At 40.8% G+C, this 25,622-nt stretch overlaps 1 protein-coding gene across 1 annotated transcript in view; it reads left to right on the top strand.

Moving 5' to 3' along the window:
- ZMIZ1 (zinc finger MIZ-type containing 1) overlaps nucleotides 1-22,045 on the top strand; it is a gene marked incomplete at its 3' end in the record, with an annotated part of 221,336 nt that extends 199,291 nt beyond the window's left edge. The window contains 11 exon segments of the mRNA XM_080622186.1: nucleotides 4-178; nucleotides 1,483-1,624; nucleotides 4,847-5,057; nucleotides 6,258-6,363; nucleotides 6,922-7,082; nucleotides 7,387-7,454; nucleotides 8,416-8,484; nucleotides 8,949-9,196; nucleotides 12,224-12,387; nucleotides 18,106-18,354; nucleotides 21,938-22,045. Coding sequence (XP_080478312.1) covers nucleotides 4-178; nucleotides 1,483-1,624; nucleotides 4,847-5,057; nucleotides 6,258-6,363; nucleotides 6,922-7,082; nucleotides 7,387-7,454; nucleotides 8,416-8,484; nucleotides 8,949-9,196; nucleotides 12,224-12,387; nucleotides 18,106-18,354; nucleotides 21,938-22,045 — 1,701 coding nt within the window.
- Between the last annotated feature and the right edge of the window lie 3,577 nt (nucleotides 22,046-25,622).

Raw genomic sequence — 25,622 nt, 5'->3', positions numbered from 1 at the left:
TAGCCATCAAGGCCTGTACCTGTGGCAAATTACCCTCATTCACCTGTTCCAGGAAATCCCACACCACCTATGACTCCAGGGAGCAATATTCCTCCATACCTGTCACCTAACCAGGATGTCAAACCACCATTCCCACCTGACATTAAACCAAATATCAATGCTTTACCACCACCTCCAAGTGAGTAGCAAACAGAATGCCACCACAGTCATTTATTGTCTCTGTTCTCTGCCACATACATTTCAGAGTCTGGAAACTAGCTCTGATTGCTGCTCTGGGAGAGGCTTTGATTGTTGAAGTTGTGATAGGTGACCTGCACAGTGCAGGGTCACTAGAGACAGTGGACAGGAAAGAGAAAGATTGCTATTCCTTCCTGAAGTAGAATAGCAGAAGTGTTCATCCAGATTAAACTTGTAAGGAGTTTGCTTCTGAAGTATTCCTTTGGTACACTTCCTGAGGATAAACCACTTGATTTTGTGTTACGCTATGTGTGCTTGGTAGGCTTGTTTATTGTATGAACTTTCACTGTGATCTGTTTTGTTCAAGGGCAAAGCCATTCATTGAACATCTCTGCAGAATAGCATGAAGTGTGAATATTTATAGTGGTGTCTCTGTTGTGATCCATATAGGCTTCTTAAGAATAGTCAATAGTATGCCAAAAATTGACATGTTCCATGTTCCTTTCAAAGCCACTCAATGTCACAGCTGCATTTGGCTGTGTACAGGGCAGGAATAACAAGATCTCTGAGGTTTTGAAGTGACTGATAGACAATAGGAGATATCATTTACTAGGAAGTTAGGAGAACCTTTATGTTTTCTGTAAAATAACTGCTGCTGCGTTAGCACTTTGCAACTCGTCTGAGTTCAGGATAGGTGAGAAATGAAGTAGAAGGTGGCCCGCAGTATTATTTGAGCAAGAGCACAGCGTTTAAAGATATTCATACCTCATAAACCAGCTGTAAGTTTACCACAAACCATCATGTTGTGAGATCAGATTGTAATTAAAAACAAGTGTCTTTGGTCATTGGATAGTTTCAGCTGATGAAACTGTTGGAACTAATTAGGTAATGTTGATTGCTGTTCAAACCAGAGAAAATAAGCCTTATCACTGTTTGCCATAATTAAGAGATTTGTTGTCAAGTCTTCTGCCAACAGAGTCAACCTGGACATAGAACCTATCCAGTAACAAAAAACTAGGAATTCTTGCCAGGCTTGGTTTCTGTTTATGGTCAGGATGCTAAGGTCCTAATGTTAGGTGTCGGAGAAAAGAAGACATTGTTTTGCCATCACAATCAGTTTGAGTTCTGTCACTTGTATCAGTTCATTCCTTGTGATTTTCTTTTAAGTGTATATGAGCCTGCTAAGTTAGACCCAGTAGCAGATCACTGTGCCATTTTTTACTATTCTGTATAAATATACACATTATTATTGCACTGCAGATGCTAAAGGGAAAGTTCACGCTTTCTCTCCCTCTTCGATCCCAGCCAACCACAATGATGAGCTGCGTCTGACGTTTCCTGTGAGAGATGGTGTTGTACTGGAGCCCTTCCGGCTGGAACACAACCTAGCAGTCAGTAACCATGTCTTTCACCTACGGCCAACTGTTCATCAGACACTGATGTGGAGGTAAGCTCAGTCTTGCAACCAGGCCACATGAACTCCACTTAGGTTTGTCACTTACAGATAACTCTCGCCTCTCACTTTTCAGAGACATGCTCTAAAATGCTTCCTGATCTGTGTGGCAACTCCTTGCTGATAGCACATGGCACACAGTGTCTGAAAAATCACTGTAACTCTTCTATCCTTTCTGCTGGAATGTGTGTTGGACACAGATGACCAACACCATTACAAACTTCCATTTGGGAGACTGACGTTTTAGGTGCTTTGTGAAATGCTAGTTGCAGGAGTAACTGCGCAGGACTGATACATAAATGGTGCAGAGTATCTGATAATGAAAATCAGGTCCTCTAAATCAAGGGCCTGATTTAGAGACTTGGTAAAGTCATTTGAAAATACAAGTGCTTAAATCTGCCAAACTTTAGAAACTCACTTCAGAAATTCTGCTCTCTCCTATGATTCCAGTAAGGACAGGTCAGAAATATTGGAACATGGCTTTCCACATACAAAAGATTCTGTACATCAAGTACTTCCTTCCAGCACAGAGGAATAGTTTTCCTAGGTGGTACATTCCTGCATTTAATGTAGATCTGCATAAGTGATTCCAGGTTATGTCCTGATTTCACCATTTTCATAGAAGGGCTTTAGATCAAATGACTGTCAGAGCCTAAATCTTTTTTATCTACTTTCAAATACCACAGAATAATTTTGTCTTGTTGTTCTGTTTTTCTCAGAAAGTATCTCAGTGTTATCATGAGGCTGCTGATAAACATTGCTTTAAATGTTTAATAAAATGTTTAATAGAAGACTGCTGATAACATTGTTTGAACCTGTCTCTGTGCACTGTGAAGGCTGGTTAGTTGCTCAGGATCTTTGTAGAGGTTGTTTCTCAGGTGTAGCAGCTGAGAGCATAAAATGCAGCATCCTTCTGTCAGCACATTTTCTGTTATGCCTGTCTTGCTTTCAGTTTCTACCCATGCCTGGACCACATACCCGCTGATCTTAATGGGAATGATAACTTGTAGCTTCAGCTTTTTTCCCTGTGAGGATCTTCTTCCCATTCACTGGAATCTACCTGAGGCTTCTGTTTTCATGTTATGGAGGGTGTGAGTTGGGCAGAGAGGTGCACTGAGTTCTCTGCTCCAGGAATTGACTCTGCCTCTAAAACCGAGGCTTGATGCGGGATACAGGAGTCCTTGCTGCCATGTTGCCCCCCTACCCTGAGGTAGTGTTGGGTGTTGAGAAGGAGGGAGATTGCAGGCAGGCCACATCTAATAATTAACACCTAACTTTGAGGTCAGTTATTGCTTACTTGCATTTCATTATCATGGACTACTCGCAGCAGAGGGAGTTTTGGCAGTTATTTGCTTGTTCTTATTAATAAGTAATCACTACTGGGGATTGTGTTGGCTCATTCAGTAGATTTATAGTGCTGCACTGAGGCATGAGGCTGTTTCTTAATATCTGTTCTTCCTTAGCTCACCAAGCACATAGGCTTTATTTAAACTTATTTTAATGAAGGCTCATAGGTAAACTGTGCTCAGGTCTGCTATTTTGAAAAGCTTGTTAATAGTGGGGAGAACGGACAGTCCTGTAATGAAGTCATTTCACATTTAATTCAGGGCTGGATGGACTCCAGAAAAATGAATTAGTCACATGTGTGAATGGATTTCAGTTTTATAGAGAATGGTGGAATCGAGCCAATTTTGAATATTTGTCTGCCAGTTAAAATATTCAGCAAAACCTCTCACGTGTACCCACATAATGAATAGCAATGCCACTGTTTTTTCTCCTCACTGGAACTTTTCATGGTTACGAGAAACAGAAAGGTTGAAGGCAGAGAAAATGTATTCTTGAAGCTGGTTCAGTCTTAACACTACTCGGTAATTAATAGCATCCCACAGTGGAGACAGTGTGTGCTGAGAACATGAGGGTCTCCTGAACTCTGTCACCACTTTGTGACATTCAGCAGGCCTGCTCAGAGTCCTCTGGAGCACACTTGGATTTTATGTCAGAGTTACCAAGCCTTGCTTCCCTCCAGGTTTGGGTGACTGCAGTGTGTTCTCAAAAGGTGAGAATCTCCAGTGTATCTTGCAGAGAGAGCTTTCAAAAATTGGTAATAAAATATTAGAAAAAGCTGCAAAGACTTCATATAGATTGATATGGATTATGCTGAAAGGTCAGGTGATTTGTGTTCTATACTTTTCTGTTTTAAAAAAAAAGGTAATGTTTTTATCCAGTGCTAGATCTTGGTGTTTTGACATCCAGAAAAGATGATGTTAACTCAGAATTGAATCTCTGGTTTTGGAAAATGACAGTTAGGGTGATGATCTCCTGAATAAGCTGTTCACGGATCTTACAAAGATATTTTCCTTCAAGCAAGGTGAAGAAACGAGCACCTAGATTTTCAAATCTCAAAGATAAACATTCAGCTGTCTTTTGCTGTCATAAACAGCAGAACCCTGACATTTCAGTTCAGTTTTTCGTGTTCTTTTAAATTTCTTCTTAAAATTACTCATTCCTAACACAAGGTTAACATCCACGTATGAAACTGAAGTCATAGTTTTACCCACTGAATTTGTGATTGACTTAATCTCAGCCTCTTCCGGTTTTGGAGGTGTTATAAAACCATTTTTGAGGAGCTAAATAGTGTGCAGAAGTTATTATTGGAGAGGTGGGAGGAATTTGTGCTCTGAAAGAAGGTCTAAATTGGGTAGATTTAATCCACAGCTGTGTTAATTTGAAATAACAGAAATGCAGGTGGTGAGATACAGGGGTCATTTTATCTGAGTTCATTTACCTGTTCCAAGGCAGGATTAGCTGTACTTGTGTTTTGTCTGACAAGTGTTCATTCCAGTGCTCTTTTAAATGCTCTGAAATAGTGAAGAATCCACAGTCTTCCAGCAGAAAGCACTGCAGCATGTCACTCTCTTGTTCTTAAATTTTTACACACAGGAAGGACCTACTGAATGTTATTATTTTTCGAGATGTTCCCTTGGAAAGTTCTTTATAAGTGTAAAATATTAACAGCAAGTTTGTGGTATGCTTGCATCAGTAATACATCATGACTTGCTTCTGTTAAGGGCTTTTATGAAGTATGTTATATCCTTTACTGGCAATAAGTCTAGAAAAATAATCTGATTGATGAAGAAAAAGCTTTCCTAGCATCAAAACAACCTTTCTCTGCAATGTAAACACAAAATTAAGGAAGATTTATTGCTTGTTATACAGGTCTGACTTGGAATTACAGTTCAAGTGCTATCACCATGAAGACAGACAAATGAACACAAACTGGCCAGCTTCAGTCCAGGTCAGCGTTAATGCAACCCCACTTACCATTGAACGTGGTGACAACAAGACATCTCATAAACCTCTGCACCTAAAGCACGTCTGCCAGCCAGGAAGAAACACGATTCAAATTACAGTCACAGCATGTTGTTGTGTAAGTACACTGAGCTTATGGCTGCTGATGCTGAGTTTGCTATTTAGTACGGTTTGCAAATGTTGCCTTAGCTGGAAGAGCCTTACTCTCTTTTTTGTCCATGCATTTTTCTGGTAAGGTGCTTGTTTGGTGATGTTGACACAGTCGGAGTGCTAGTGTGGAAATTTTTGCTGCTGAATTATTGCAGAATGTAATGGAGTCCTTGTGTCTCTGAAAAGGCTTGTGGTCTAGGGGAGAAAGGGAGTTTGATCTCCTACCTATTTAGTGTGTGCCTGTGTAACAAGGCAGCTAAAGTGTATTAATGTATAAGTAGATGATTGTGATGCAGACTGTTGTCTGGTACTAATTTCGTTTACTTTAGAGTGTTAAACTGAGTGTGGTTTGACATGAGAATATCAACAGCATAATCATTGGTCGTGGTAATGATTTTTTCGAATAGCTTTTCAGATAAAAAATACATTCTATGATGCAGTCTAGACCATGCAACTTTCCCCTTTCTTCTTTCCCATGGTTCCACTCTTGGGGATGAGAACTGTATTTTTAATGCAGATGGTTGCACACATACAGTCTGAGCTTTTGACTGTTCTGTTGACACTGACAATAAAGCAAGCTGCTACCTCTCCCAAGGTTGCAGTGTGAGGCACTTTGACAAGAAGCCATTCACCTATTTTGCTTTACTTCATACTGATGTTTCTTCACCTAATGTCATTTATTCGATGGCTAAGAGCAGAGGCAGCATCCTGTGAATCATCAATGAGGTCTGTGTTGGGACCAAAGATGCAGCTGGTTCCAGAAACATCAGTAGCAAGTCATTTTTTGCAACTTCAAACATAGTCTGAGGGCAGGCAGGGAGGCTAGACAGTGTCAAAGAATTCAGGTTTTTAAAAATAACCCCTGATGTCAGAGATGAATATGTCAGCACTATGTATTCTTAATATTAAGGAGGGAGAAAATGCAGGAAATCTTTGCCTTTTTAGAGTGCTTGTATATGTTATGCTCCTGGAGCATGGAACAACATACTATGCAGCGTGCAGAATATCCCTAAGGGAGCCCATATGCACACAGAGCAGAACCAGCTTTCATATTTAAGCACCAGGCTCTTACAAAGCCATGTGTTCAAGGGAAGAATGCAGCTCTGTTCAGCAGTGTATTTACTGTGTGTGTTTGGTTCTCTTGGTAACAAAATGCATTTTCTTTCAGTCACACTTGTTCGTGTTGCAGTTAGTACACCGGCCTTCAGTTCGCTCTGTACTTCAAGGTCTGCTAAAGAAACGCCTCCTCCCAGCAGAACATTGTATCACTAAGAGTGAGTTTCCATTTTAAGTGGAAGATGACTTTCTAGGATGCCTGTGTTCAGTTGTGATAAGCTATTTCTGTGCGAGATTTACTTGCTTATTGAAAATCTTAAGATGTACTTGTCGGGACTTTCCAGAACATCATGTGAATAGATTAAATCCTCAGTATCCTCAGATGTTGAGGACTATTTGAGTGGGCGTAACAAAGTACCAAGGACACAAGCTTAGTTCCCAATGAAGACTTTCTCATTCCAGGAAAATCTCTCCAGCTTTCCCTCATATTTGTTTTTGACTTACCTAAAAGGCCCAGGTAGAAAGATTTTTCTTTCTTTAAGGCTGCTTTGAGTGCTTGTACGGTACATAATTTGATTGAGGGTATAGCTGATTTGCATGTGTGTGATGGTTTGTCTCTTCAGGAGAGTATCCTAAATTACACAGAATACACTTGTGTGGATAAATTGTCCGCTACATTGGCCCTTAACAGTTGAAGTATTGGTCTTTCACGTTTCTATGTTAGAATTTAGAGTACGCTTGTGTTTTACACATACACATACTTTCTTCCTAAACAGTAAAGAGGAACTTCAGTAGTGTAGCAGCTTCCTCTGGCAACGCAACACTAAATGGAGAAGATGGAGTAGAGCAAACTGCTATTAAAGTGTCTCTGAAGTGTCCGATCACATTCCGGCGGATTCAGCTCCCAGCAAGAGGTCACGATTGCAAGCATGTACAAGTGAGTAGATGCCAGTGGCCTGTCAGTATTCCCTCAGCCATGTGTTGTTACAGTAGCTTTAGCTTAGTTATCGTAAGAGAACACCTAATGAAATGTGATTTCTTTGTGTTTATCAAGCTAAATAATTAATTGTGCATATATTTAATGTAGAGGGAGAAAGTAAGCTTTTTGGTTTAGTTTTCAGTCCTTGTAGGCTTTTTTTTCATGACAGTTTTGCTTTTGACCCAACTCTTTCAGTTAATATGGTATTTTCCTTTGATTTCTCTTTTTTTCTTTTTTTTTCTTCTTTCTTTCTGATACCTAGTGCTTTGATCTGGAATCTTACTTGCAACTGAACTGTGAAAGAGGAACTTGGAGGTGTCCAGTATGCAAGTAAGTGCAACCGTACTACATGAAATGCAGTTGTAGACCATTTGACCAAATTCAGATCATACTTTAGGTCAAGGCAGGAGGAAAAGGAAGTGCTAGAAGTAAGGTGTATGTAGTACATTTATCTAATAGCATAAAGTTCAGGGAGAATTCTTGCAATGCTTCATAAATTGTGGGAACACTGCGGATTATTAGAAACTTAAAGCCATCTCTGCAAGTCTCTAGTTCAGTCCCATCTGTGCCAGCTGATGTTAGGTGGGCATTGCAGACTGAAGACAGGCTTGTTTCAGCAACTATCCATGGTTGATATGTACCCTAAAGTGCAGGTATTTTCTCTGGACTACCTGAATCTTTCTATGTTTGGCTAAAAATACAACAAGAATTGAATAACTTACTTCTTAATTTATGCATTCATACATCCAGGCCAAAATTTTTGTCCTATTTCTCTGAGTATGAGCACCTGCGTTCAGATCTAAGTGCCTGTGTAACTACATCATTTCTTGTTTTGTTTTGTTCTGTCCCCATCTGTGCTGATCTTAAGTAAAATAGCTATAATACATGGTTATTTTGAAGCCATATTACTGTGTAACTCAAAAAAAAAATTCAATTTGAAAAGAGAATAGTGCTAGCTGGTGTTCACAGGAGAGATCTGCTGTGTTTGAAAAGCCTTTTAATTAACAATGTATTTCAGTAAAAAAATTATTCAAAGCATGTGAGCAGCTTGTTTGGACATATGCAAGTAGATGTATTCTTATCTCATCTGTTTGATATAGAATACCATTATGGTGGTAATGCAGATGTAGAACTAAAACTGTTTGCCCCAGATAATTCCTAAATAATATGTCACAGATGATGGTGGATCTCAGTCTGCTGATTTCATCACTAATCTATCCTTCTCTCATTCCTCTTACACGCGTGTGTAGCAATATTGTAACACGAGGTTTGGGGTTTTTTTCCTTTCTAGTAAAACCGCTCTGCTGGAGGGCTTGGAGGTTGACCAGTATATGTGGGGTATTCTGAACGCTATACAAAAGTAAGTGAACTCAATCATTTCAGATATCCAAAACAAAGCGACTAGGAGATACGTTAATGAGTACTGAGATAGTCACACCAAAGTAGGTCTTAGACTAAACTTGAATATTTTATTTCATGGGTCCTTGGTGGAGCTGGTGATACAATGAACCAGTTTCCATCTACTTAATAGATTTGGTTTGGGTTATCTCCTGATGATAGATCAGGATATGATGATAGATGTGATGATATCACATAGATATATCTGGGTTTTGTTGTGTGGATAAACACAGAAATGTGCTCCCACAGTTGCCTTTTTTAAAACTTGCTTTTGGTGCACACTTGAGGAGTGAAAGATCTTGAGGTTGTATTATACTAGAGCATTTCAGAGCATTTGTTACCATGCAGATTCTTATGGAAACTCTATCAGAATTGATTAAAAAATAATAATAATCAATGTGCTAAAATGTTCACATTATTTTACAGCTCAGAGTTTGAAGAAGTTACCATTGATCCAACTTGCAGTTGGAGGCCGGTCCCTATAAAGTCAGATATTCACATCAAAGATGACCCAGATGGCATTCCCTCAAAAAGATTTAAGACCATGAGCCCAAGCCAGATGATCATGCCAAATGTAATGGAGATGATTGCAGCTTTGGGTCCTGGGCCATCACCTTATCCATCCCTACCCCCTCCTCCAGGGGGCAACAACTCCACTGAGTATGGTAACCAAGGTTAGTTTTATACTTTTGTGCTCTCAGGTTGGTCACTCTAGAAGTCAGTGGTTCATTCAGCTTTGTGATTCAGATATGTCAGTGCATCTCCTCAGAGAGGTGCATAAGGAAAGGAAATTATATAGCTGCAGTTCTGAAATTCTGCATCAGTCTCATCATTTAAGATTCATCTGTTTAGAGGGAAATATATTTTAGTAAGGAAATAGGTGCTTGTCATATTTATTGCCATGCAGCCCTCCCTGAATCAACAAACATTGTATGTTACCTTATATATTCACGGCCTGCCACGATATACATATTTCCTAATTTTTTCTGTCCATTTTCCTGCTGTTGCGCTCTCATTCAAGTGAAGGCTCCTAGTGCTACAGAAGTTACAAAGTAGAGAACCTGACCCATTAATTAACTCTGCTGTCTGGGACACTGAGTTTAACTTGTGGCCAGGTGGGTGACATTTGGTAGGCTAACTAGAAAGTGAATGATTTCTAAAGAGCTTTTAACTGTTTTGCAAACACCTTTGCATTAGAAAATTACTTTTGAGTTCTTCTACCCATGTGCTGCCAGATTGAGAAACAGGGAATTAAATACAGGCAGCCGAGATACATTTTCAAATGACTGGTATGTTGTGAAAAACTCAATTATAGTGACAATTCTGAAAATATGAAACCAGAGACTGTTTGGTTTTTGTTTGTTTGTTTTTTGGTGCAAGTAGTATGATATGACTCGGTTCAGCTCTGGGAAAAGACCAAACTTTTCACACCATCAGAATCTGCAAATTGATTACAAGGTGATATATGTGCTTTTTGCAGGCATTTGAATAAAAATATAGATTGCATGCTAAATATGGTTAATTTGCTCCAATGACTGCAAAACTGATGACAGATGATAAAACTTCTCAGGTTTTCAAGCAGATGAATGACTAGTATAACAAAGCCAAGAGCACTGCATCACAAATATTTCACTCATTTAGTAGGAGTGAAGTGCAGTCAGAGCATGAAAACAGCCATCTATTCTTTGTCATCTTTCTACTTTATAATCAGGAACAGACAGGGTAGTTATGTAAAGTGAGGTTTAGGGTTTGTGTAACAATTGCTGCCTAGACTGTTATTTTCCTGCCTTCCTCTGTGGATCCTGTAGCAGAGGTAGTCATTGCTTCTCAGAGGCCTGACTCATCAGTGGCAGGTGAAACCCACGCTTTTCTATTTCCCCAGCAATAGGCATATCAATGCAGAGCACCAGATTATCCTAAATGTCTTTATAGGTCTGTCCCTCAGCATGTGGCACAACTCTGGCTGCAGAGAAGGGCATGCTGCTGCATGGCTGTAACTCCCTGGGCACACTGCCTTGCATCTGCATTCTCCATCAATGTGCACACTGAAATGTAGTGTTTCGAATTAGGTAATGTCCTTGGATTAACAGTACTCTAGAGCAAAGCAGTAGTAGTATAACTACTGTAGTTTACATTTGTTTATTTGGGTTTGACAGTAAACATACTAAAGTTTAATTTCCAAATACAACAAGTACTCAGTAATACAAGGCCTTATTCCAGCTCCCTGCTATTAAATCATTCCTGAGAAGCAAGGCAAAACCAGCTATATTCTGTGAGACTCATCCAGTTTGCAGATTAACAAAATGAGAATTAGTAAAGCTCTGCAGTATTTACATGATAGATCAAAGTCCTGACTTCTTTGAGAAATACTCTTACATGGCTGATGACTTCTATTCCTCTGAGATTAAACTTCAGCTTGTGAAGCTGTGCTAAAGAGCAAATGATGCAGCTTCTTCAGTTTGTCAAACTCCCTTCTTGACTTAAAGCTGCTGTACTTCAGCTGACAAACTGCAGGCTCTCCATGCAAGCTCCAGAGTTATTCTGTTATTTCAGAGCTCAGTACCATCCAATTCAGTTGCTTCTATGAAATAGCTGATTGGGTTTAGTTCAATTTTTGCTCTTCATAACAAATAAGCCACCAGAGTTGGTAACTCAGTTGGAAGTGTTAACACAGGGATCTGGACAGAAAAAATAAGAGAGTAAAATTTCTGCATTGGGATAGGTGCTGTCTTTAGCATGCAAGTGAAGATCACTGGGCTAAGGTGAGATGGATCAAAACATACCATTGATGGTCATACAATATTTGTTCTGAGGATCCACAAGGAGCTCCAGCCTTGTTGCTGTATGGTAGATGTCTGGGGGTAAATCCAGATCATTTATTGTCAATTTGTGTGAAATTTTGGTGCTTTGGAGAACATTGTTTCAGGCTAAAGATAGGTGGATTTCATAGTCATTAGTTTTTTATTGCGAGTGTGCATACCCACATGCTGAAACACAGGCTACAGGCATCCAGTTTGTAACTCTGAAAACAAGACTAAGAGATCCAAGAGTGGAAAATTGATGTTATATTTGCAGACAGTCAAGTGAATTTTACTAGGTTTTGTGGGAAGCAAGGAGAATTACATCACAAACTCCAGCTGGACGTGAAGGCCTCTTCTGCGCTGTCTCAGTGGAGGTTGCCTGTTTATACCACAGAAGAGGTAAAACAGATGAACTGATACTGTAGCGTCTTCCTGATACAGTTCTGTCAATTAGCTGCATCAAAAACTGAAGCAATGCTACAATCTTACTGTGTAGAAGCATAGACTAACACAGGTGTCCTCTAACTGATTTTGGACTTGGGCGGTCAGTTTTAGTTACACCAGGATGCTTCCACATGCAAATGTTCCATGGCATTTAATAACCCTTTCACTTCTCAACATGGTTAAATTTATGTGGTGACTTGACAGTAGTTTTTCAAAATGTCAGCAGTTTTCAATTAGTTACAACGTGCATAAAAGCTGGGTGCGGTTTTTCCCTCCCTATTCCTCCAGCTCACTCCAGCAGCGGGGAGCACAGTGTTGTCAAATTCAGTGTTGCAGTTGCCTTGTGCTGAGCTGCGCAGGCAGGATGCCATGCTGTACAGCTCATACGAAATACTATGGGAGATCAATGTTGGGTAACAAATGGCTTCTTACATATCACATCTGTTTCTCTTTTAGGCAACAGTTACCAAGGTCATGGCAATTTTGACTTCCCGCATGGGAATCCTGGTGGCACGTCTATGAATGACTTCATGCATGGGCCACAGCTGTCACATCCCCCAGACATGCCAAGCAGCATGGCAGCTCTTGACAAACCCCTCAGTCACCCCATGCAGGAATCTGTAAGTAATGGTGTTGTGTATGTAGGTTTTCCTTTGTGGGGGTAAGGTGCTCTCATCCAGCTAATGGACTTGCCTCCTGTACTGCTTTTACTTTCTGTGGATACCTCACTTTGGAAGTTCATGAAATAGCATAGTCTTGTGGAGTGCAAAAAAATGCTAGTTTTAGTTTCTGGCCTTTTTGAGGTTTTGGAGAAACATTTCTGAGCTTTTTGAATTGTCATTTAAGCTTGTTTATCTGAAAGAGAGAACTTGGCTCCGTGTGCTTGTGTTAATCTTTGTGTTTTGCTCTGACACCTGAAAAAAACTAGACTTCGTTTCCTAGGCCAGCAGGGTCTATGACTATCCATCTTCAAGAGACAGCTTGTTATAGTAAGGCATTGACTGACTTCAAAGCAGGGACAATACCTTCCGTGGCTTTGTCCCTGAGGTCAAAGCATTTTGAGGGGAGTTCTACCCAAGTAGCATGAAAGGCACCTTTAAGCTGTTGCGAATAGGCTGAGCATTTAGATTTCAAGGAAAGATGCTGCCACTGGTGTGAGAATATATCAGGGTAAGAGACTAAAAAATGGAGGTTCCTCAGGTCTCAGAAGGTGAGGCAGAGCAGTGCCTTGGAAAAGCAGCTTGCTCAGAGCGCTTAGTTTTTTATACAAACCTTTATATGTCTCCAGAAAATGGAGTACTGCAGCAGCTAGGTGATGGAAAAGCTACCAGAAGTACTTAGCTCTTAGGCATGGCTAGTCTTCTATTTTTTTGTGTGTGGAGTGTGTGTATACATCCTTTTATGTTCATTTAAGTTACAGGGCAGGGGCTTTATAGTGTGCTGTTACTGCACAGGAAGGATGTTTAACTTGACAAGTCATCTGTGCCATGTCTTTAATGAATACTAGAAAGTACAGTTTCAGAATGTAGTGAGGCAATGTGGTAGCAGATGCTCAGCAAAAGCCTACTCAGTCAATGTCTCCTCTAGCTGGCAGTGGGTTTCCCAAGGAGGATGGTGAGAAATAGGAAGGGAGAGAGAGAGAATTCTTAGCACTTGGAGAGAACTCAAGTAACAAGACTGTCTGCAAAGGAAGAATCCAGAAACTGTAATGACTTTACCTCTTTACAGGCTAATAAACGAAAGAGCAAATATGCTGTAAATTCAATTTTACATTGGCAAATTCCATGTGCCCAGCTTAAAGGGCAGTCTGAGTTACCTGCATCAGAACCAACCATACAGTATTAGAATATAGTAGTGAGGGGAAATACTACCATCTTGAACCCCTCACAGCTACTTTCCTTTGAATCAAAGCCACAGGTAATTATTTTTTGCTTCCTATTACCTGACACCAACTCTTGATTTCATCAGTTAACTGCTATACCTTTGCTATAGTAGTTGCCCCGCTGAAATTTCTGAAGTGGTAGGATACGATGTGGTTGAATATGAAAGTGAAAATTTTGCAGCTTTCTGACAATGCGGCTGCTTACAGATAATAGCAAACATGAAAGTTGCTCAAGGCTGTGCATGTTCCGGAACTGTAAGAGGGTAGGTGGGCAAATGTTAATAGATTTTTGGTTCTGTGGTCCAGTCTGTAGCAAATCTGATAAGTTGTTTGTGATAGCTGGCAATTAAACCTTTGCCTCACTTCTCCCTCATCTATCATGATATGCAAGGTATGCTGTTGGGAACATGAGGCAGTGCTAAAGCAGGTTCCACCTAATTTATGACAATGGTTGATTTTCTCTAATGAGGATCAGTTTTCAGGTCTGTTAGCACAAGGGAATTAGATTGACTGTGTCAATCTGGCTGTGCAGTCTTTAGGCTGTGTTTGAGGACTGGTAGTGCTCTCACAGAGCTTTTTTGATATTAAAAAAATCTCTGCTTTCCTCTTTCTCTTTTTTTCTTCTTCTCTCTTTCTTCTCTGTCAGAAATGAACTGTTTGTCTGTAGCAGGCACTCAGGAAAAGCAGCTTTAAAATCACTGCTTTTAGAGAAATGCATGCCATTAGCACATTCCTAAATTGTGTAGCTGAATGTCTTTAGACAGACATCTCTGTACAAAAATATCTAGAAATCATATTGCATAATTGAACTAAGGTTTTGGGATGTTGCCTGTTCTCTCATCTGGCTTTTTGTCTTTTCTTTTTACACATTTAAGATGTATTTTGTTTTCATCTACTATTCACTTTGACTGTTTCATGTTTACAAGGTGAGTCAGGATCAGATGTTCGGTCCTATTAGACCTAAAGTCTGTCTCTAACTGGAGCTGAACATTGAAGGGGAAGTTCCTAATTCTCCTATTATGAAGATCTATGTGGTGGCCTTTGTATAATGGTAGGCAGAGAATGTTGATTCCCCCCAGACATAGTCCATAGATCACTCCAGGAAATGCAGATATGTTTGCCCAGCGTGGGTAGGGCTGGGTAACAAGGGCTGGATCATCTGAAATACCTTTTCTCAAACCTGCTGTTACACAAGAAGAAAATCAAGACCTGAAACATGGCTAGAAGCAACACTTCTTCCCCAGTGTAGTGTTGTGAACTATAGAACAGATGTTTCTAAGTCAGTGCAAGATTGCTACAAAACAGCTGCCACAATCACATTATGTTTGATTTCAGAAATTGTAAACAAGTTTTAGGCAAAGGTAGCTGTAGCTTAGTGCTTATTGCAGACACTGTAAGGAGTGGTACGTGACTGAGCAGTGGAGGATCACACCATAGTTTAATAGACTCAGTGGGGTGAGCTGGTGTTGCTTAAAAAGTCATTGCTCTTGTTTCTATTTTCACTTTTCCTCTCTCTTACACCAGCACAAGTGTCATTGCAGCCATGAAATGATCTGGATCCAGGTACTGATGTGATTAAGAACTAATTTGGGGTGGGGGGATAGTTCAGCTTTGCTTCTTGTCAGCTTCCCAGCTGAGTTCACTGCATGCCTGCAAGGATGCACCCAATGACAAAGGCATGAATGGGAAAAGTAGTGAGATCAGCAGCAGGGCAGGGTGGCACCTTTCAGTGGTTCTGCCAGCTAACCCTGCAAAAGAATTGGTAAAACTATGACCCCAGTAATGGAGAGAGAGATAAGCCATCAACTTAACTGGCTGATTTTTGTTGCACTATCAATTTTTTCCTGAGATGAAAGGAATATTTTTCTGCAGCTGGCACGTCCCATTGCTCTCCAGCTATACATCTCAGCACTCCTAGGGGTCACTGTTGGGCTCATTAAAAAGTTGTGTTGTTTTGTGCTATTAAGCTGAATATGTACTCTTGTGTGCTCTAAGCTTTTCTTTTATAGATAGTAAATGTTTTAAGAGTGCCAAAGTTTACACTCCTAAACACAAGAGGAATTGCCTTCCAATGTAAGCAAAGGCAACTTTGTTAAGACTCCATGTTCATAGTGTGGGTTAGTGTTTTTAAAATAAAACTATGTGAGTTGCAGATGTAAGCTGATCATACACAAAGTGTACTGATTAGAATGGTTCTGCACCATAGCAAACTTATCATTTGTAAGATGAATGCAAATAGAAAAATGTTGAAGCCCTGAGCATTTTGCTTTCTCACAGGGAGGCCGGTAGAGTCTGTGGCCTAAGTTGGACGGATTTTGAACCTGCAATGGCTGTTTAAGATGATGGTGGCCCTCAGTCTTACAGTGAACAATTACTCCCTATCTAACATTTATGTCAGGGCCCAAGATGCTGCCTTATCACCAAAATATTTATATATAAGAATGCTTGCCTATAAACATAATGTAGACTTTCTAACCTGCTTATTTGTTTTGAAATATGTCTGTGAACTTATGAATGCCCTTGGTTCAAATATTGATCTAAATATGGCAGTCTAATGCCTGCTTTGTGCATTCAGGGGTGAATTTAAAAGACTATTCAAGATGATCCTGTTTTGTTTTGTTTTGTTTTCTGGGAACTGCTTTCCCGCCTTAGCAACACTGTCTTAAATAGCTTTTTACTTTTTATTATTATTAAGCTTCCTCCATTTCCATGTTACACACATCCTCAATGAATGGAGAAGAAAACAGTACTATTTGAATAGCATCTGCTTTCATTTTGACTTTTGTAAAGCTTTTAGGCTGCAGATTCATTGACATTCAGGTGTTGTCTGTGGGCGGATTTTGCACAAGTTTACCCCTAAGGTATCAACAGTAACATTGCAGAATGCTTTTCAGATAGTCAAACTGTGACCCTAAAGGAGAGAAGAGTGTGTATCGATACTTTTTAACAGTTACTTTAAAACACTCCTTGGGAAATATGCCCAAATGCAGCGTTGCAGATAGAATCCTGCTCATTTCCACCAACCATTGTATTACCAAGGCATTGTAAAGGATCTCTGTGTAACTAAGTATGACTGTCCCAGTGGATCAGTGTTCAGGTTTTCATAAGAGTGGTGAAATGTGGTTTTTTAATGCTTATTTCTCTAATTTATCTTTTTTTCTTTTTGTGAGAACATTTTAGTTAAGTTTGTAATGACCTCCCTTTTGCTTTCCAATACTGAAGATGCAGGATATAACCTTGCAGTTTACTGTGATATCAAAGGGTCAATGCTGACATAGCATTTTGCTAGTTTCTGTTGGCTTGGCTGAATCAATTTCATGCTGTTGTTGTATGTATATGTCCTTTTATTTCAGCTCCACTTCGTGGCAACATGTAGCATTCCTCAAAAAATGTTTACATTTTTTGCTTCTCCATATACCCAACTAACATGAGACATCTGATTCTGAAGCATTCACATACTTCTCTCTCATGGCACCAAGGTCAAGCTCCAGAGAATCCTCTAGTGTTAAATGTGATATGCAGTGGAAGGAGGAATTGGGCTTGTGCATTTTTGTTGCTTCTCTGTCATGTGAGAAAGACTTTTCCCGCATTATTCTATTACAGGGCTTGGAAGATGACTATGGTTTGGTAGTTTATTCCCCATGGAAAATGTAAAAAATACAAAGCTTTTGCCAGAGAACTTATCCACAGCATGGATACAAAATAGAATTGTGATTATTAGCTTAGTTTAAGCTAATGCCTTGTCAGCAGGTATGCAGCCACCTACAGCAGCTCTGCTGGTGGGAGGAGCTTGCTGGCTTGTTTCTTTGTCAACCATCAGACCCCATGAATATCAGCAGGGAAAATCTTCAGCCCTTAAAGTGAGTGTTGCATTCTGAAGAGAAAAGGAGGGGAGGAGTGGGAAGGGCTGGTGTTTGCAAGAGGTTTGTATTGAGTTGAAACGCAAGTAGGCAGTGATATCAGGAAGCTACCCAATAAGGGAGCTCAGCAGAAATGCTGCATTTTCTCAGATAATCAGTTTTCTGGCATAGGAATTGTTATTCAACAAATTCTCTGTTCATTCGTGGATTTCTTTTAGGACAAAAGCATCTGCCTTGCTAATGCTGAGCTGTACCCATAAGCCTCCTTCCCTCCTCTTTGGGGTTGCATCTTCAGGTGCAGTTTCCCACATCACAAGGAAGCAAACCAACAGTGCAAATCCAATGTGTTTATCTCCCCCTTGCAGATAACCTTCAAAAAGCTGAAACACTTCCCCAAGCATTGGGATATGGAGTTTTTTTTCCTGATTACATTTTTTTTTGTCTTTCTTTTGTTGCTTTTGTCTGTTCATTTGTTTTTGTTGTGTCTTTTTTGATTAAGTTATTTCTTTCTGTAACATGCGGTTTCAGAATCAGGCACTGCGAGCACTATACCTTGTGGCCTCACTTTCTTTTCCTGCTTTTTTCCTCCTCCGCAGATCCCTCATCCCGGCAGCACTGATCAGTCCCATACTTCCATGCAGCAAGGTTTGCACGTCCCTCACCCCAGCAGCCAGTCAGGGCAGCCATTACATCACAGCGGGCCTCCTACCCAGCAGTCCCGGCAGCCACCCCCGGCCGCTTCTAGCAACCATCCACACAGTGACCTGACCTTTAATCCCTCCTCAGCCTTAGAGGGTCAGGCTGGTGGACAGGGAGCACCCGACATGCCGGAGCCCTCGCTGGATGTAAGTCTGTGTCATACTATCATCTGCCTGCCATAGCGTGTGCTTCGCATCGCGGCGGGAGGGCGGGGAGGGTGTGGATATGGGGAGCTGCTTCCATGGCACATGCCATCCTTTCATGCTTTGGTACATGGGCACAGGTGCTGCAGCCGAGGTGACAGGGCACTCCTGACTTGCTGGGAGAACAGTTCTGGTTTGAGCAGCTGTGTGGCACACGAGCCATAGCCTCTTCCTAGCACCAGGACAGGCATTTCTTCGGACAGCAGTTCAGGCACCAGGAGGGGAGCCACATCCTCCCTTCCCCCTCATTGCTGGACGGGATCTCACATGTGTTCATGTAGACTCTCTAACCATCACAGTGCCTGAATAAGGGGAAGGAAACAGCTGTGTGTGGCTGACTGTGGTGGAGCCGTGCCAAGCAAGCTGCATGCTGAGCCCTGCAGTGTGCCCTGGCCAGTGGGAAGGTGATCTGTGCTGGCCCATGCTGTGGCACTATCCCTGCTCCCTGAAGCCGAAACCAGCCTGTGCCTATCCGTACCTGCTTGTGCAGGCAGCTCAGCAGCACAAGTTCTTCCTCCTGGTGTGCCACATGGAAGAACAACCAACAAGGGTATCTTCTGCCTCCTCAGCTGCTATACGAGGAGCTCACAATGAAACAAAGATAAACTTAGTTTTAAGGTCAAAAGTGATCTTCCATCTCTTACCATCCGTTCAGTGGAGTCGGAAGTGAATTATCTGAGGTATCTCTCTGGTTAACCACCTACCTCCTGAAATACAAATTCTGTAGCACTAGGATTGGATTTTTGTTTTAGTCATGCGTTCCTGTATGTGTATCTTCTTCTGTCTGTTCCCAAGTCTGCTATTGCACAGTGTAATTTTCTTAGAGAAATGCTCACCTCTGTCCTTGCATTTATATCTGTATTTACTGTTGCTGTATATTTACGTCTTTTTGGTCACACAGGAGCACTGTGCTGGCAAGGTAGCCTCACAGAGGGGAAGGAAGGGGCTAGGGGAGGGATGGGTGCACCGGGAACAGTGCTCAGTGGAGTAACTTCTGTCTGAACCAGAATGCTGCTGTTTCACACAATGCGGTCACATGCACATCATTTGAGAACGATAGTTCTTGTGGCAATTAGAGTTCTGAACCCTTAAGGACCCTGTATGAGGAATATTAATAGGTGAAATAAAAATGTCATTTTTTTCTTCAAATATTTAAGCACACAAAGTATGCTGTTATGGCTCAGGCACTCATTCATTGTGAAAAGCAAAGTAGAAAAACCTGTGCATATATCACAGTACTGTGGTTATCTCTGATGGGGGTATGCTAGATTCTTAATGGGAGGCTGAAATTATCTTAGCTAACTGAGAAGGCAGTGGGGAATATAGTTCCCTGAAATATCTGTGAGCTCAGTCGCAATCAGTTGGATTATTTTAATGGGTTTAACTTTCAGCAGCCGTGTTGTGAAACCAGGCTGTATAAAGTTCCATGCAGCAGACCAAATGGGACTGTGCTATGGGCAGGCAGCTTGGTCTACTCCCTCCTGGCACAATCACATTAATTCTGTAAGGCTTCAGTGTGATGCAGTCTAAGGTTTAACCTAGGATATAGGACATACCTTGTATAGATACAGATACAGGTGATCTGCACACATAGACAGCAGAGACATCAGAGAAAATGACTGATTAGAACTGCCTCTCAAAGTATTCACTTCAGGAGCACTGGGTGCACCTCTCCAGATTCTGACCCTAAGTCTAGTATGTTCTTCTGCCTCTGTCCCCTCCCTGGTGCTCCTCTCTTACCGCTGCTCCATCGCAGCACCCTCAGCTCCCAGCAAGGGAGCCGAGGTCACCCTCAGAGCTTGGAGTACTTGCTCTTCAGATACTGGACATGTTGTTTAAAACTGCCACCTTTCTGAAAAAAGAAAATTAAATCCCGTGTGTACACGAATGGGTCTCAGAGACGTTATGTTAAATTTTTAAGAATTTAATTGTAAAATCATAGGACAAATTCAACCATTTTTTACTTTATACACATTTGGTAGAAAGCAGTTTTCTTTTGGGCTTTTGTACTAGGTATTCATAAATCATGATAGCAGGTGAAATACATTTAAGCCTTATATCTTTAGTCTAGAACTATGGCAACAGTATTTTTGCAATAAGAGGAGGCGGTGTTTCAGGAATAGCATTCCTCTGGGAGACTCTGTTTGTGTAAACTTGACATTGTGGTTTTTTTCAAAATGCTTAGGAAGTAATAAACTTCTTTCCGCATTTCATGGTTAGCCTACTGAAAGATATGTTTATCCATATAACATTAGAAGATGCAGCTGCATTTGCACAGGAGTAACAGAAGCATATAAATATAATATTTGCATGCTAAATGTAATGCAGCCAAGCTTTTCATTTTATAGCATTTGACAACAGAACAACTTCAAATGAATTTCTCATGCCTGCTATTAAGTTTGTTAAAGCAGTCCATATTTTTCTGTCTTTGCTTTAACACAATACTGGATATAAAAGCAAGTTTATTACAAATATAAAGGGAGTTTGTTACAAACTCTTCCCTGGTGTTTTTTTATAAATGACACTTATTTTTTGACTAGGATATGGCAAGATGCAGAATAAAGCAGAAAACACTGCCTGGTACGCAACTCAGGAGTTACGATGTCCTTGTTACCTGTCAGATCAAAAAGAATCTGAGTGATTGATGGTTGGAAAAACAAGATTTCCTATTTAAAACACAGTAGTAATAAAAAATATAAATAAACCTCCACAGCTCTTCCTTTTGATACTTTAGAAGATTAGTGCATCTTCTGTTGAATGAGATGTTATGCCCCTGACCCTTTAAAATGCCTGGAATTGCGGGTAACGCTGTAGTACTTCCAACCATTGTAAACTCACTGCCACAGAAGGAAAAGGACTCGCCCACCTTGGGAGGCTTGCCACTCCTTTCCTTGTACTCCTTTGCAGTTGGGTTGGTTTTTTTTCCTGTTTTATTTTCCCCTCCCCTTCTTTCTCCTTTCTGGGTAGTTTTAGCCCTGGGTGAGTCACCTGCCCCTGAGCTTACATCCGTGCATGGGAGTGAGGAAAGGACTTCTTCCTGTAGGGATGCAGACTTAGGATTATCATCACACTGCCGTGTGCAAGTCACATAGACCAGTCTTTGCTGAGCTGCCATGAAGCTTAAATATGTATTACTCAAACCATGTGGTTAAAGTTTTTGCTTGGTGTTTTAGATGAAGCTGACATACATAACGAACATTTAATGAGAAGTTCTTGTCAGCATCACTAGCCAAGAAATATACTTTGTTTATTGGTGAACTTTGTGATAAGGGAGGTTGAGGGTGACTGAGAAAACCTAACTGAGATGGGAATGTAATTCACAGGTGAAAACTGAGCAATACAGGCCTTCGTAAACAAGTGGATATTGCATCATCTTAGGGTGTTAGGTTTGTATTGCTGCCGTCCAACTTATTTGGATATATACATGTGAAAGCCAGTTTCCAGGAATGTGTGGTGTTTAATCCCTTTCTTTTCTCAATTGTATTTCTGTTACCTGTAATGTTCCTTTTATCTTTGTATTTTATAGCTGCTTCCAGAACTCACAAATCCAGATGAGCTGCTTTCGTACCTGGATCCTCCTGATTTGCCAAGCAATAGCAATGATGACCTTCTCTCTCTCTTTGAGAACAACTGAAACCTTGTGTATTCTCCCATCCCTTTCACTTGTTCACACGTGTGTGGCTGCACAGCAAGAAATCTTTACACTCCTTTTCCACAAGAGAAGAAAAAAAAACTCACAACTTGATCCAGTGGTGCACTCCCTGCTTTCTTCATCTCAGAACTGCTTTTGTCAGCTTCAAAGACTGCGAAAGTGACGGGAGAAAAAAACACACAATATAAATAAATGCAGTAATCTCTGAGTCTGCCGTGCTACATGTGACAAAGAAGCATAGACAGTTGTGCAGCTATTGGAAACCCCATTTGTTGTTCATCCTCTAGAGAGAGAGTTCTGTGATAAACATAGTGTGAAGTATCTTGGCAAAACCGAATCTTGGCAAGTGAAGAGAAGGCAACAAAATGGAACTGTCTTTAACTGACCCATCTCAGAGTGTCCTTCCAAAGCGTGTTCTTCCATATATCTGAAACTGTATCTCCTCCCTCCACCGCACCTCCCCTCTGCCCTCCTTCAGCCACAGGTTTGCATTGGGGTGATTGTCCTGGCCTCACACAGAAAGGAAAACAAAAACACATACAAAGCTCAAAAAAAGCACAAATCCTACAGCTGAGTGGCAGAGATAGGGAAGACACATGGGCCTGTCAGAGGGAGCCAGCAGTTTAGCTAATGCGATTTCAGTAACAGAATCCTGAGAATCTTCAGGCTGCGGCCACAGGTGTTGGTATTTCTGCAAGCACAGGAATCATAACCACCTCTGTGAAGAGGATTCGTCTGCCCAAACACACAGATTGGGAACACCCAGGAAAATTTAAACATGTTGGCGATGTTTAGGGATTTTTTTGTAGTTTTGGTTTGAGATCAGTACCCTTTGTAGCTGAGTTAACATCCAGCTCTTGTGGTCTGTAATAGATCTTTTTGCTGTATATGCCATAGGGAATGGAAAAGAGAGGGAGGTGGGATGCAAACCAAACTGTTCCTGATTATTACCTACAGCCTTCGGCGCCCCAAGCGTTTGTGTCACTGTACTGCACAAAACATAGTAAGACAAGCTGGGTTGAAGGCAGCCAGGTTGATTTGCAGGACGGAGGGAGAGTAACATCACTATCTGCATAATTGTTTTTAATAATTGGCTTGAGAAGGGGCATTGACATCGGACAGACATCTTACAGCTTCATTTTTGTTTTGCTTTGCGTTCCTGTTCTGTGACTGTTACAGGTATTTCAGCCCTTTTTTTTTCTCCTCCTTCAGTTTCTTTTTTTCAAACTTTGGCTGCCGGGATGAGCTCTTTCTCCTGAAGGACCAGGCATGGGGAGAATCAGTAACTGTTGGTAGATTGCTACTGCCCTCAAGAGACCCTGCTGCCACAATCACTGCCTTGCCCCTGTGGTCTGTGCTTCTCGTGTGGTTGCTGCTCCTGCATGAGCTTCCTGTTGCTTCTGTGCCCATTTCTGTGCTCTTCGTCTCTCTCTCTCTTTCTCTCTTATAAATGATGTACAGTAGCTGTGTAAGAAGTGCATGTGTGCCAACTTTGCCCTTGTGGTGCAACATTTCAGCTTTTGCCCACTGTACAGTTATTGGTTTTGTTTCTTTTAGTTACTAAAGCAAAGTTGACCCTACTCCTTTTCCTCATCCCAAGTCCAATCAAACACTCTGTGTTTGCTCACCACAATACATTTTAAACAGAAGTGCCAGGCAAAATCCTGTTAGTTCCTGTTGGTTTGACTAGCTAGCTGCCTAGCCCTCTGTGTTTAGTTTGCAGTGCTGTAAATGGCATGCTCTGTGCTTATGACTCTGGATTTGCTTTCTTCACCAAAGTCAGATTTGTAAATTCTTTGCGGCTTTTGTTTTGTTTTGCTCTCTTTGTTAACGTTTCCCACTACTGCTGTACATGTGTCATGATATATATATGCTAGTCAGCAGCACCTTGCTGTAGATATTAAAGGAAATGGCGGTTTAGTTCCTTTGTTTTCCAGTAGGAGTATTGAATCTGTCAAACATATTATGTAGAGATGGTCCCATACTTCTATTTTTCCTGTTTCGAGTTTTTTTAAGAAAGGCGCTGTTCATTATGCAAAATCAATTATTTTAAGAATTGCTATTGTAAATATCTGTGAATATTTTAGTATCGTCTTTGATAATATTCAGCATTTTCATGATCTGGTTATACTTTTGCTGGTGTTTTTAAATACCTTGTCTGAAGAAAATTATGGGTCCTTTTTTAAAAAAGAAAATTGAGGGTTCTTTAACAGAATAAGGGAGTTGGGTATTTTTCTTTTTTTCCCCCTCCTGTTTTCTCTTGATAAATTAGCCCAAATTTCGTATCCATTTATGTGTTGAATGAATTGGTACATCAGGCAGTACCTGGACAATCAGGGCCCAGCTCTGTCATGGAAACATAATAGTAAGTGGTTGCCTAGGGCAAAAAACCCCCAAACAAGTAACTGAGTGATGTTCACTGACTGTGGGTGATTGAGGGCTGGTAATGGCAGAGGCGTTGTTCATTTACCCAAGTGAGCAGAACACCTAGGACCAGCTGTCTGAACAGGTAAAGATGCACTAAGGCAAGCAGCAAGTATGTGAGGTACCATGTTTATATCGCTCCGGTCTCTGGAACCAGGGCACAGTAACACTTTGGGATGTTGGCGGGTGGGGGAGGGAAACAGTATAGTATATTTTATTCTGCTTAGAAGTGTCTTTTTTCTTATATAGGCTTGACAACCTGTAGAGGATCTCTGCAGAGTATTAAAGATACCTTGGTGTAATACATGGTAGTATGGTTGTGGTGTGGTGCTGCTCTCACGCAGTTCCTAGGAAAGGCCGTTCTTCAGTTACAGATGTGTTTTGTAGCCATTTTACTGTAGTAGTTTCCCCCTGTATTTTTGCTGCATTGTTTATGTAGGTATTGAAGTCATCTGCAGGGGTGGCTAATGATAAGCTGACTTTTTGCCCTTAGAATTTGGGGGTTTTGTTGGGGGAGGGGGGAAGGGGGAGTTTCTTAAGCCATAGGTTTGGGAATAAAGAAAATTTCTCATTATTAGTTGGAACTGGTTGCTCAGATTTTATTAATTGATTCTGTTTAATGGTCCAACCTCCATTAATTCCTGAGCAGCTGAGTTAGTCACCTGAAATTGAAATGATTTTTTTTTTTCTCTTAAACACAACATTAGCATTTTAAACCACGTATGTTAAGGACTGACCTTTTGCTAACTGGTAGTATTTAAAATGTATCATTTAAAAGTACCTGTTGGAAAGCGTAAAGGGAAAAAACCCACCCATAGATATTAGCAATATGTTTGGAGCAGTGTTTGAGAATTAGTAACAGTAACAGAGAATTAAAGCAGACAGTTGACATTTTTAAGCTTGCAGAAACATTCGGTTTCTAAGCAGAACTTGAGAGAAAATACGATTTTTACCCATCACCCAAATGTTGGACATTTAAGACAGTTTTAAAACTTACCTGTCAGCTAAAATCAGGTACTGTATAGTGGAGGCTTCTATATGAAAAGGCTTCTAAATGAAAATTTAGTTATTTTTTTATCCGTTCACTGCCATATTAAAGTTTAGAGAAAAAAAGCCTAGCAAATAGGGTAATCAC

This window comes from Psittacula echo (genome assembly GCF_963264785.1).
Source record: "Psittacula echo genome assembly, chromosome: 6".
Taxonomy (NCBI): domain Eukaryota; kingdom Metazoa; phylum Chordata; class Aves; order Psittaciformes; family Psittacidae; genus Psittacula; species Psittacula echo.
Note: the sequence above shows the minus strand (reverse complement) of the source record. Positions and strands in the feature narration are given on the sequence as shown.